Source organism: Tenrec ecaudatus, chromosome 12 (assembly GCF_050624435.1).
Source record: "Tenrec ecaudatus isolate mTenEca1 chromosome 12, mTenEca1.hap1, whole genome shotgun sequence".
NCBI lineage: Eukaryota > Metazoa > Chordata > Mammalia > Afrosoricida > Tenrecidae > Tenrec > Tenrec ecaudatus.
The window spans coordinates 13928841-13942631 of NC_134541.1; the positions used below are offsets into that span (position 1 = coordinate 13928841).

General features: G+C 46.9%; 1 protein-coding gene and 1 pseudogene across 2 annotated transcripts in view; both read right to left on the bottom strand.

Annotated features, from left to right (window-relative positions):
- The window catches only part of ARFGEF2 (ARF guanine nucleotide exchange factor 2), a 106885-nt gene that overhangs the window by 64459 nt on the left and 28635 nt on the right, over positions 1–13791 (bottom strand). The window contains exons 5-8 of one of the 2 annotated variants that reach the window (XM_075528616.1): positions 12858–13037; positions 12261–12495; positions 8386–8466; positions 3295–3443 (exon numbers count right to left, since the gene is read on the bottom strand). In XM_075528616.1, the coding sequence (XP_075384731.1) occupies positions 3295–3443; positions 8386–8466; positions 12261–12495; positions 12858–13037 (645 nt within the window). Of the gene's footprint in view, positions 1–3294; positions 3447–8385; positions 8467–12260; positions 12496–12857; positions 13038–13791 lie in introns of both variants that reach the window. The other variant, XM_075528615.1, reaches the window with a different exon arrangement.
- On the bottom strand, positions 911–1544 carry LOC142423358 (peroxiredoxin-1 pseudogene; annotated as a pseudogene).

A 13791-nucleotide genomic window follows, 5' to 3' on the forward strand; every position in this document is an offset into this window, starting at 1 on the left:
AAAGTTCATAGGGGGAAAGGCGGAGGGGAGGTGGGGGGCGGGAGGGGGGAGATAAAGGGCAGGTGATACCAAGGAGTTCTAGAAGAAAGAAAATGTTTTGAAACTGACTGGTAGCAATTTTACAAAACTGCTTGATGTGATTGAACTATGGAACCATGTGCTATCTGTGAGAGCTCCCAATAAAATGATTTTTTTTAAAAAGTTGATAGAAAACTTCCATGATCTTTCAATCCCATTTCTCATGAACTTTCTGAAACCCCTGTATAAGACATGTGTCCAGTACATCCTTGTGGGTGCGGAACATGCATTCTCAATCAGGATGATGCCACCCCAACAGGGCAAGAAGTGGCTCTTGGGGGTGTGTCTAATTCTCTTTCCGTACAAGCACAGACACAGCAGAGAATGTAAGCAATACAGAGTACCCCTGCTGCACGAAATGCCATGGGAGGGAGCTCTAAAAGGCCCCCTTACCCACTGCCATCGAGTCGAACTGAGTGGCCCAAGAACTGTGTAGAACTGCCCTATACAGTTTCTATGGCTGTAAGCTTTTTTTTTTTTTTAATCATTTTATTGGGGTTCTTACAGCTCTTAACACAATACATACATACATCCATTGTGTCAAGCACACTTGTACATATCATTTTCTTTCTTTTTTTTTCTGAGTTCAAGTTTAATACAACTACAAAAGAACAATGGGCTTATGCCCCACTACTAGTACATGATACATATCAGGCCCTGCCCAAAACAGCTCAGGGTCATTTTCACTGGGGTGTAGAAAGACTGCCCCTTCCCAGCCCCTACAAAAAGTGCCTATCATATTATCAAATACCACGCTCTCAGTAAAGTCTAAGGCCTTATGTTTGAAACACGAAGAATACAAAAGAGGTTTGTTTATTTTTCTCAAGGCTACTCATGGCTGCCTAGCACTGAAATGGTCCAGTGCTCACTTCTGCTTGGCGAAATACTCTCTGCTCTTCTGGACATCAGGCTTGATGGTATCGCTGCCAGGCTTCCAACCAGCTGGACACCCTTCTCCATGTTTATCCGTGAACTGGAAGGCCTGACCCAGTCTTAGAGTCTCATCCACAGAGCGGCCCACAGGGAGGTCATTTACAAAGATCTGCCTAAGAATTCCTTTATCATCAATGATGAAGAGGCCCCTAAATGAGATGCCTTCCTCCACCTTTAAGACCCCACAGTCCTGAGCAATGGTACGCTTGGCGTCTGATACCAAAGGAATGTTCATAGGCCCTAGGCCTCCTTCCTTCTTGGGTGTGTTGATCCAAGCCAGATGGCAGAAGTGAGAATCCACAGAAGCACCAATCACTTGGCAGTTGAGTTTCTTAAATTCTTCTGCCCTGTCACTGAAAGCAATGATCTCCGGAGGGCACACAAAGGTGAAGTCAAGAGGGTAAAAAAAGAACACGATGTATTTTCCTTTGGAGTCAGTCAGGCTGATATCTTTGAACTGACCATCAGGCATTAACAGTTGTAGCTTTGAAGTTGGGGGCAGGGTTCCCTATTTTGGCAGTTCCTGAAGACATCTTGATAACAGCAGGGGCGCCTACAGGAGCGAGCACCCAGCCGGGAAGAGCATCTATTGCCATCATTTTCAAAACATTTTTTCTACTTGAGCCCTTGGTATCAGCTCATTTTCTCCCTCCCTCCCTCATGAACCCTTGATAATTAAATTAAAAAATTTTTTTTCATGTCTTACACCGACCACTGTCTCCCTTTACCCACTTCTCTGTCCCCTGGGAGGGCTCTCCCCCCTCCTTCCCCATTACTCTCTGTTACTTTCATTATTACTCCTGGAGAGGTTATCTGTCCTGGATTCCCTGGTTGTGAGCTCTTCTCTGTGCCCGTGTACATGCTCTTGTGTAGCTGGATTTGTAAGGCAGAATTGGGGTTATAATAGTGGGGGGAGGAAGCATTAAAGAACTAGAGGAAAGTTGTATGTTTCATCGGTGCATACCGCACCATGACTGGCTCGTCTCTTCCTTGTGACCCTTTTATAAGGGAAGGTCCAATTATCTACAGATAGGCTTTGGGTCTCCACTCCATGCTCCTTCTCATTCACAATGATACACTTTTTTGTTCTGGGTCTTTGATGCCTCATACCTGATCCCATCGACACCTCATGATCACAGAGGCTGGTGTGCTTCTTCCATATGGGCTTTGTTGCTTCTCGGCTAGATGGCCGCTTGTTTATCTTCAAACTTTTAAGACCCCAGATGCTGTATCTTGATAGATGGACATCATCCACTTTCTTCATCACATTTGCTTATGCACCTATTTTGACTTCAGTGACCATGTCGGGAAAGTGAGCACCACAGAATGCCGGGTTATTAAAACAAAGCATTCTTGTGTTGAGGGAGTAACTGAGTAGAGGCCTAATGTCTGTCTGCTATCTTAATAACATATAAATACATGTACATAGATGTATTTCCCTATTGTCATACATAACTATATTTACATATGCACATGTAAGGCTGTAAGTTTTACAACAGCAAACTGCCACATCTTTCTTCTGTGGATCAGCTGGTATTTAAAACATTAACTTTTTGGTTAGCAGCCTACCACTTAACCACACTATGCACCATGTCCCTTTAAAATGGTTCATTAGAGGAAGGAGATTTTAAAAGTTTCAGAAGAATAGATGAAAAGGTGCTGACAGTAGGGCCTAGGGGATGTTAGAAGAATAATAACAGGGCCTATTTCTGGGAGGGAGAGGCTGTCAGGTGCTATCATTTCCTGTTTTGCAGGTGCATACACATAGCATTTTTGAAGAACAATAAAATTATTTTGAAAATTAATGCCACAGACCTGTTTACGGACACTAAAGGATGTTTATGAATTATACTGTTTTCAGAGTAGGTTATGAAAAGCAGTATGTTTATTGTGTTAGTCCACTTAGATGGGAAACATTACAAAGAGAAGAAAATTCTAGAACGATGAAATCTTTATCTTGGGTTACAGGGGTATGGATGGCTATGATGTCTGGTTTTCCGCCTCTGTATATTTTGTATTTTCCTATAACGAGAGTACATCATATTGTGAGGCTAGAGAAAGGACAGGACATGTTAACGGTTTAAAGTCTGAACAGGTTTTGAGAACAATGTACACAACCAACATTAGCATGTACCTGAAATGGGGCCTGCTGATCGAAGAACACCTGACCTGATGCCTGACAACTGGCCAGAGCTTGTTTGTTTTTCCCTGTTCTTGTGATCAAGATTCTACTCTTCGTCTTTTATAAAAAGGGAAAATAGAAATGAGACAGAATAAACATACCATATTGTCCGCCGATGACAAGGACTGCCCATCATCTGCTATCCCATTGGTTTGTGAGTTTTCGTCCACTCCTGGAGGGACAGCAGATTCCTGGCACTCCAGTCCACCCAGGATCCTCTCAGGTTCTGTTGCTTCATGCTTTTCCGCTGCTTCTTGGAACACAAGTATAAAAGCCATCACCAAATTAGTTCTTGTCCTCAAAGGTTTCCTGACACCAGAACATCCCAGCTACTGCCTTGCCTGCTTGCCTCTGCCTGCTACACTCATAGGAGCCTGGGAGAACCTGGCCAATGTAGTGCCTGCCTTCTCAGTGTGCACTACTCAAAGCTCCGCTGTCCAGGCTGCACAATGCACCACTCGCTGCAGGGGGCTTCGTTCCTTTTGGAGCCTGTGTCAGTGGCCCCAGAGCTATGCAATGTAGGGGCCCCGGCGAGCCTATTTCTGGGGGGGAAAATGATAAGAAGCTAAACAGAAAGGCACAGAAAAAGTGGGGCTGGGAGGTGGGTAGGTAGGTGGGGGTGGCACTATTAAAGGGACTAGAGAAGATGAAGTATGTGGAAGAAAAAGGTCTGACAGAGCAGAAAACCTCTGACACAGAGAAAACAGAGGCCATGTAAACAAAGACAGACTTGAACAGATCTCTGCATGCAGCAGAAAATGTCATGGGCAAAAAAAAAAGAAAGAAAATGTCATGGGCAAGTCGTAGAACTGAACGTTGAAGAATCTGCTGTGCAGATCTACACAGAAGAAACAGTACGACTTAATGAGCAGGATGTCCATGGATGGTTTTACAGAGTACACAGCCATTCAATGAAGATGTACTTCTTTATTAAGAGCTGATTATGTGTGAAAGGGACCCTGGTGGCATGGTGAGTTATGTGTTGAGCTGCAAACCACAAGGTCAGCAGTTCAAAACTACCAGCTGCCCCCAGGCAGAAATAGGAGGCCTTCTATTGTAGGAGACCCCCGTGAAGATTCCCAGCCTCCGAAACCCCAAATTGGCAGTTCGACTACTCTGCCCTACAGGGTCGCCATGAATCAGAACTGACTCAATGGCAGTGGATTAGGGTTATGGTGTGCCAGGCTCTGTGCAAACACGGAGATGTTCGTTACATAACAACTTACTAGGCTGTGGTGTTCATTGCCATTGAGTCGATTCCACCCAGGGGCCCTATGTGACCAAGCAGAACTGTTCCATGGGGCTTTCAAGGTGGTTACCTTTCAGCAGTGAATCACCAGGCCTGTCCTTTGACGGGCCTCTGCGTGGGTTTAAGTGGCCAACCTTCCAACTAGTAGTCAAAGGATTAATGATTTGAGCCACCCAGTGGCTCCTTTGTTGTTTTAATAGAAAAAAAGTGCTAAAGGTTTGAAATGAGCTCATTCTATTTTAAAGACAGTAGTTCAACAAAGAAAAGAACTTTGTTTAAAGCTGTAGATACAAAGGTGGAAAAAGGAAAAGAAAAAAAAAGACAGGTCAGCAGCACCAAACCCCTTAGTAAGAAATGCACTTGAAAAAACCATGACCCCCCTCTACTGGGCATATACCCGGTTGAAGCAGCAAATAAAACACGACCAGTCATATGCGCTCCAATGTTTATTGCGGCACAATTCACAATAGCAAAGACTTGGAAACAGCCTAAGTTTCCATCGATAGACGAGTGGATTAGCAAACTTTGGCACATACACACAATGGAGTATTATGCAGCACTGAAAAGCACCGATGAGCACATGAAACACGTTATTTCATGGGAAGAGCTGGAAGGAATTATGCTAAGCGAGGTAAGCCAGTCCCAAAGGGACAGGTACAACATGAGTCCCCTGAGGTAAGTACAATCAGCATGACAGAAATGGGGCATTAATCCACCCAAGGGGAGGGTATTGTTTATATCTCCACAGGGAAAGTGGGACCAGACTTCAACCCAGTGTCGCAAGGTGTGAATGCATTATCCCGGCGTGGAGGACGGAACCGGTGGAGAGGTCTGGGAGGCAGGCCCCAGCACCATAAATTAAGTGGATTCCTGCCCCTCCCCCGAAAAGAACTTGTTCCAAAGGACGACATTGACCCTGCAGCTATGGGAGATGGACATATTTGATCAGAGCACACGGGAGCAGATGAAGGGGCAGGAGGAGAGAGTGGAGCACAGCCTGGCCCACCAGGCCGTGAGGATAATGTTCTTGAGTAGAGCAGCCAGTCCACAGAGAGAACAACATGGCTGGCCCTACTATGAGACATGATGCCCCTCAGTGACTAAGGGCGATACAGGGGACAGAACCGGAGACACAGTGTGGGAATTGCACCTGACCTGATCCCACCACACCGAGGCAATGCACTGGGGGAGTGCAGCGGAACAGCAAGGGAATGGAGTGGCAAGGTCCCCAGGGAATGCTGAAAGTGGACTTTGGGGCCAGGGCGTGGTGCCCCAACAGACTGGACTGGAAAACGCTCCTAAGGGCCAGCAAAGATCCCTGAACTAACTACAAGCTTTTCTCTTGCGAACTGTTTTGTTCTGTTCTTTTTCAGTGGTTTGTTTTGGTTGTTTTGTTGTCTGGTTATATACTGTTGCTTTGTGTTCCTCTGTCTAGTTTTCGTGCATGTTAGTGACTCCACAGGTCTGTCTGAATAGGACAGGCTGGATGAACTATCTGGAGGAAAAACAACGGGACCGACAGTTCCGGGGGGGCTTGGGGTGGGGGGTAGGGGGGGGTAAGGAAGTGGTGTTAACAAACCCAGGGACAAGTGAAAAACATGGGACCCCAAAGGGTAGAGAAGGGGGAGTGGCAGGCCTGGTGGGAAATGATCAAGGGTAAGGTTGCTTAGAGAAGAGGTATACTCTAGCCCAGGTGGCAATGAAGCATGGTAGTAGGGCAGGAGGAAGGTCAAGGGAGATGGAGGAAAGAGCTAGAAGTCAAAGGGCATTCATGGAGGTCTAGACAACGACATGTACATGCAAATATATATAGGAGGTTGGGGAAATAGATCTTTGTGTCTATATTTATAGGTCAAGTATTAAGGTGGCAGAAGGACCTTGGGCCTCTACTCAAACACTCCCTCTATGCATGAATACCTTCTTTTATTAAATTGGAACTCTATGATGCTCACTCTCCCGACACAACAGCTGGAGCCAACATGGGTGAACAAGTAAATGTGGTGAAGAAAGCTGATGGTGCCCGGCTATCAAAAGAGATAGTGACTGGGGTCTTAAAGGCTTGAAGATAAACAAGCGGCCATCTAGCTCAGAAGCAACAAAGTCCACATGGAAGAACACACCAGCCTGTGTGATCGAGTGGTCCCAAAGGGATCAGTTACCAGGCATCAAAGAACAAAAAATCATATCATTGACTGCACACCTCCATGATAGGATCGCTGAAGACAAATGGGTGCATAAGCGAATGTGGTGAAGAAAGCTGATGGTGCCCGGCTATCAAAAGAGATAGTGTCTGGGGTCTTAAAGGCTTGAAGGTGAACAAGCGGCCATCTCGCTCAGAAACAAATAAGCCCACATGGAAGAAGCACACCGGCCAGTGCGATCACGAGGTGCCCAAGGGACCAGATATAAGGCATCATGCAAAAAAAAAAAAAAAAGATATAAGTGTGTGTATTTATGTGTATTTATGTGTATATGTATATATGTATGTGTATATATATATTATATTAAATGAAGGGGGAAGTGCAGAGTGGAGACCCAAGGCCCAAGTGTCAGCCAATGGAGATCCCCTCACAGAGGGGCTTAGGAGAGGAGATGGGTTAATTAGGGTGTGAGGTAGTATCGATGAAGAACACAGCTTTCCCCCAGATCCTGGATGCTTCCTCCCCCCAACTACCATGATCCGAATTCTACCCTGCAGGGTTGGATAGGACAGAGGCTGTACACTGGTACATAGGAGGGTTGGAGATACAGGGAATCCAGGGTGGATGATACCTCCAGGACCAAGGGCGTGAGGGACGATGCTGGGAGAGTGGAGGGTGAGTGGGTTGGAAAGGGGGAACTGATTACAAGGAGCCACATGTGACCTCTTCCCTGGGAGAGGGACAGCAGAGAAGGGGGGAAGGGAGACCCCGAATAGGGCAAGATATGACAAAATAACGAGGTATAAATTACCAAGGGCATATGAGGGAGGGGGGAAAAGGGAGGGAGGGGGGGAAAAAAAAGGAGGACCTGATGCAAGGGGCTTAGGTGAAGAGCAAATGCCTTGAGAGTGATTGGGACAGGGAGTGTATGGGTGTGCTTTGTACAATTGATGTATGTATATGTATGGATTGTGGTAAGAGTTGTTGGAGTCCCTAATAAAATGTAAAAGAAGAAAAAAAAAAAAAAAGGAAAAAAAAAAAAAAAAAACCATGACCCAGCAAACAGAGACACATGTGCAGAGGGAAGTGATGCACACACCGCATGAAACAGCATTCCACATTACTAAAGGCAATCCGTTTGCACTCCAGTTTTTATTGCCTTTCATTTAAAATAAAGTGCTCATTGCAATCCACTCCACGACTGATATCTCAGCTTATTAGTGGATGCTGGTCCTGGGGCTGAGGATTCAACATGTAGTCATGTGGAGGAAAACAAAAAGAAAAGCTTCCCACAGCCGTTCTGAGCCATCCCAGTGACTTCCACTGGAGCCCCGTCAGGAGACTGAGGGAGCTAAGCTGCCTAACTAAACGAGTGGTGTTTCCTGTACACCTGGTGCACGTGGCCTCCCAGGACAGCTCAGAGCCCACTTCCCAGGAACTCCTGGATGACTCCATCTAGAGAATGCACCGGGGTGGGGGGGGGAAGGGGGGGTATGGCAAATCCCTGTGGAACTTCCAGCCCAATGCTGTCAAGCCAGGATCCTTGAACTGAGCAGGCAGCACAGGAGCATCAATAGGAGCAAGAGCTTGATTCCGTCTGACAGCCAGGTGGGTGCTCTGCGAGCTCTCGAGGGGAAGCCAGCCACCTTAAGGGCAATGGCAACAGAATACCAGCAAGACCACATGAGGGGCCTTCAAAAACATAATGATGGAGGTTTTCCTTAAACTGTCTGGAGTCCCGTCCTATGTGACAAAGGCATTATTTTGGGGGTAGACAGAGATAGGAAGTCCTTGGTTCTTACCTTTCACAGCAGATGTGACTACATCTTCTAAAATCTCCTTCACCACCTCCTGGGCTCCATCCATGGGGGGTTCATCCATGCCTACACACACACACATAGACACACACGCATTTCCCAGGGAAACAAAGGGAGAGAAAGTTTGTGTCAGTGTTCCTCCTGAGTTGGTCACATTTCAGAAGGCAAAGGGTGCAAGCAAGTCCTCCCACGGCCAAATCAGGTGATGTAGATGCAAGCTTCGGCCTGCAATCTGGAAACACTTAGGCAGCATCGGCTACTTGAGTTTCTCTTTGCGGAACACCAATCCCCTCTGATGTCATCAGTCAGGGGCTACCCCATAGCTTCAAGGTAGGAACTGAGCTTTATTCAGCTCTGGGTTCTGGTGGGATGGTGGGCAGACAGATTCCTGCTTGCACCTTCACACCTGGCACCTTGGAGCCCTGGTGAGTCACGTGCCTTCCACAGACAATACACCCAGAATTTAGCAAGCGCTTTCTACAGGGGTACCGAGGAGTTTATGAAGTATTAAATAGACTAGACTTTTAGACACAAATATTGTTAATTTATAAAAGAGTGTGCTGAGCAAAAAGGCCATTGCCTTACATAAATAAAAACAAAAGGACACTTTTAACACTTCCTGAATAAGGATTTTCCATCAAGTGATGATTTGTACATATTTTGGGCTTTGACTACAAGTTCCCAGAGAGCCAGGACTAATCATTTTCATTTCTATACATCACTTGAAACTGGAATAACAGTATTTAAACAGGTAGATGCATTTATGTTGAGAATATGGATAGAATATGCATGTCTAGGAGTCCTGGTAGCATCGTGGTTACTTGTTGGGCTACGATCTGTAAGGTCTGGAGCTTGAAATCACTAGTTACTCCTCAGGAGGGACAGGGCTCGCTCTTCATCTTAGAAACTCACAGGAGCAGGTCTACCCTGTCCTAAAGGGTTGCTATGAGTCAATTTTGAATCAATGGCAGTGAGTTTTTAAATGCATTGTCTATGAGAGCTTAAAGAACTTGAATAGAAATTAGTTACTGGAGGTTGGAGGGAAGGTGGAACAGATTACAAGGGTCTACATATAACCTCTTCCATGGGGGACGGACAGCGAAGAAGTGGGTGAAGGGAGATGACGGATGGTGTAATATCTGGTAAAATAATTTATAAATTATCAAGGGTTCATGGGGCAGGAGGGAGTGGGGAGAGAGGGGAAAAAATGAGGAGCTGATACCAAAGGCTCAAGTAGAAAGCAAATGTTTTGAGAATGATGAGGGAAACAAATGTACAAAAGTGCTTGACACAATGGATGTATGCATGGATTCTGAGAAGAGTTGCACGAGCCCCCAATAAAATGATTAAAAAATAATAATAAATTAGAAAACTCCCAGACCTCGGTTACAATGGCTTGGATCATTTCTCCATTTCAGTGAGATGATTTATATGAGACCAAACTTCCGTCACACTCAAATCACCTGCATAAATCCTCCTACCTAGGCACCAGGCCAGCTGTGGGAGGGCATCTCCATCAAGGTAACAGGAAAACTGAGTCAGTAAGCTGGCTGGCATGGCACCGAGCACAGGGACTGCCACAGGATGGCACAGCAGGGAGCTCAACATGTCCCATCTGCTGCTAGTCCAGCCTCTCCATGGACCTAGACTCTTGCTGGGGCCTCTCTCTCTCTGGGCAGATACCTTCACCACCTGCCCCTCAGCCTGCCTTTCTAGTGCCCCTCGTTTGGAGGGCCCATTCTTTCCAAGAGTCTCATCTTGAAGATGGAAGTTCTCTGTCTCATACAGATGAAGTGCACCTCCGTTCTGACCTATTCTCTACAGGTTTGCAGTCTGGCTCTGGCAAGCCAGCCTCATTCCAATACTGGGGAGAAGCTGCTGGGGCCCACCAAGCACCAGCGACAAAACCCCCAGCAACACAGTAACCGAACACCACTCTTCCTTTGTTAGAGCCAACCTTCAAGCTACGTTTGCTCAAAATTCGATTGTATGAAGTTCTACTGGTTCCCAAACTGCTCCTTTTTCAGGAAAAAAAAATTAACCCCCTAGCAATGAAAACTTTTGTGCTTTAGCCCATAATTCAGAATAAAGTATAGGTGTCTACTTCCACAGCAGCCCCCTGGATCATTCCAGCAGCCCCCAGCAGGGGACGGTATCGTCCACTTTGGGAAACACTGGTATATATAAACACGTTTCTTTCCAGTTAATTCAAAACTCTCTATTTTTTTGCCTGTCTTCGTGTGCCCCAGGCACCACTCTATGTGCTGCGAAGGCATTACCAGTAGGGAGCCGAGAGGGCAGCCCAGGCCTCAAAAGCAGCAGCACAGACACACTCATAATTCCAGATGGTGGTAAATGCCATGAGGAACACAGACGTGGATGGAACAGAAGTGGTGGCTGCTTCTCTTAAGGAGGTAACATTTGAGTGGAGACCCAAAGATAAAACAGGGAGTGTAAAGGCACTGAGGCAGATTCGTGTATAATAAACAAGGGGGAGGAGAAGGAGAGGAGGGGACGGGGCCTCGGAAGCCATGGGGGCCAGAGGAGGTGCCATACACTATGGTTAGTATAGGACAGGATGAGAAATTAACCCAAGGGGCTCAGGTAGGGCAGGCCCTTGATTTAATTCAAGTCCTTAGAGGAGGGCAGAAAATGGCTGCAGTAGAAGCGCCTGCACGCCAATCTGAGGCTGGCTTGTACATCTGCACAACTACCCTTACTACAGGGTGCCAATATTCCTGTTTGCTAACTGAGCTCGGTTTGACCTGATTACAGGGAAAGCCTGGTCCTTGTGTGGAAAGTTGAAGGCAAAGAGGACAGCAGGTGGCGAAGGGTGCTGGGCATGTCTAAGAATCCTTCCTAAGGATATGTGGCTAGCACCTCGGCTCATCCTGAGCCATGTGCCATTCTAGTGGCCACATTTACGTTACTTTTTGCTTGAGTAAATGGATACACAACAATCCAATCACAGCACCTGGTCCTAATGTACGCCAAATACTCTGTATATTGCACAGAACCAAAAGCTGCTCAAACTCTGGTAGGGAGGAGACCAACACCAGAAATCAGCATCCTGTAGGACAGAAGATCCGAGGCCCATGCTGAAGGAGGCCCAGATGTTTTGTGCAGCGTGGAGAATTATCTGACCTCTTCATCTGGGAAAGGTAAACTGCAGAAAAAATAAGCATTCTGGATCTATCTCTTAATAAATTGTCCAGAGAAAGATACATAGTTACATGCAATTTTAGGACAACCCAATCCCAGATCTCATGTCCCATAATGCCTTTACTGTGAGCCTGTAATATGGTTCATAGCAGTCTTCCACTTATAAAAACAAACAAAAACAAGTGACATGCTTGGTCACCAGAAGGGGAAAAGAAAGCTGTCTTTGTGTCCATATGTCCGCCCCTCCCCTCACCCATCTCTGTGCTCCTCTCAGTGATGATGCCAGGGGTTGGGCAAGAACTGGAGGCACAGTGTGTCCATGACAGATGGGCCCCAGACTCTTCTGGATGCTAAGATGCTAAATGACTAGCCGCTCAAATGATGGAACCACAGGGGTGGGGGTGGGGGTAAGTGCCCACTGCACTGGAGCTGACATCATGTAGTAGCTGGAGACGTTCCAGGGAGTCCTTAAGACAGCAGCCCAGCTGACAGACGGCAGGGTGTGAAAGCGGACATCAGGCCTCACTGGCTGGGCTCCACAGTATGAGAAATGCAAGGCAGGGGGGAGGGGGGCCTGGCTATGAGGGGAAAGCCCAGAAATGGCTCCTGCAGATGCTGTCAGACTAGTCCATCTGCCTGCCCCCTGAAGCAGACTGAGCCCCACTGCTGGTGGCAAGGGGCAGCGGGCTGGGCCGTACCTGATGGTGGTAGGGGTCGTTCTCTCAATGCATCTCCATTTCCTGTTGCCACGTGGTCAGAGTCACTCCTCGCATGACCCCCGTTGGTGACGCTTGTTTTTTCAGGTGTTGTTGGTTTGCTTGATGCCGGACTCTGCTTCAAACGGCTAAACTTGGGGGAGATGGCTGCCGCCGGGATTACAGGGGACTGGGGTTTCGACTGGATCGGCTTTTCCAGTTCTCTGGCCTCCTGCAACTAGACCACAAGAAAAGAGAAAGCCTTGTTCAAATGGTCCTAGCATCCAGATAAGGAGCCAGACAATGGGCCGGTCTGTGGCACACAGTATGTCCATCCAGAAGGACGGACTTTTAAAGTGGCATTACATTCCTTTGACAAACTCAAAGCAAACTCTGAATGTACACTTCAGTATCCACATCAATTCCCTCTGACTTGCTGCAGCAGGCACAACAGCATGGCAGGGAAGGAGAACTCACAGGGACGAGATACAAGGCGAGGCTTAAACTCTAAAAGGCTAGAGAGGCCACACGAGCCATGATTCCCGGCAGCGGCAGCCGTCCCTCCTCATTCAGCCACGGCTCAGTGCACCCGGCACTCACCACCTGGCTTTCCATGCGGGTGAAAATCACGTTCAGCATCTGCGTGAGGGTGGCCTTGGCAGTGGTTTGATTGATGAGGTTCTTGCTGGCCAAGTAGATATTGTAACATGTCCTAACTGTCTGTAGGATCGTGCCCTCGTGGATTTCGATATGCGGGGATGTCACTGCCGTCAGAAGAGCCTGAAACAGAAAAGCAAGACCTGTTACAATCACAAATGCCCACCTCCCACCAGCCCTCCCAGACTCCCTAGATTCACATCTCTAGAAGCTTCAGCTATTTGGTTTTTAATAAATTTTAAGAAGGTGATTTTTCAAGCAAACTAAACTGGATGCTAAATCAAAAGCACTAAAGACTGTGTGTGATCATGAAGTGTCAATGGGATCAGGTATCAGAAGATCCAAGGCAAACAATCTTATGGATGTGAATGTGGGGGATCAGAGTGCAGATCCAGAGCCCGCCTGTAGATAAGTGGACATCCCCTCATGGAGGGCTACAAGGAAGGGGTTAGCCAGCCAGGGTGCAGCACAGCACCAATGAAACACAACATTCCTCTAGTTCTTTAATGTTTCCTCCTGCTCACTATCATGACCCTAGGTTATGCACATTGGTACAGATAAGAGCTCCCAACATAGAATCTAGGCCAGATAAACCCCTCAAGAACAATAATGGGAGTAGTGATACATGAGGGTAGGGGGAAGGTGTGGAGAGAAGAGGGAGAAAGGGAGAACTCATCGCAATGATTGACGTATAACTCCCCATCTCCAGGGGGATGAGTAATAGAAACGAGGGTGAAGGGAGATAGTAGAGGGTGTAAGATATGAAAATAATAATCACCTATAATTAATCAAGGGTTCATGAGGAGGGGAGGGTGGCAGAGAGAGGGAAAAAAGAGGAGCTGATACTAAGGGCTCAAGTAGAAAGAAAATGTTTTGA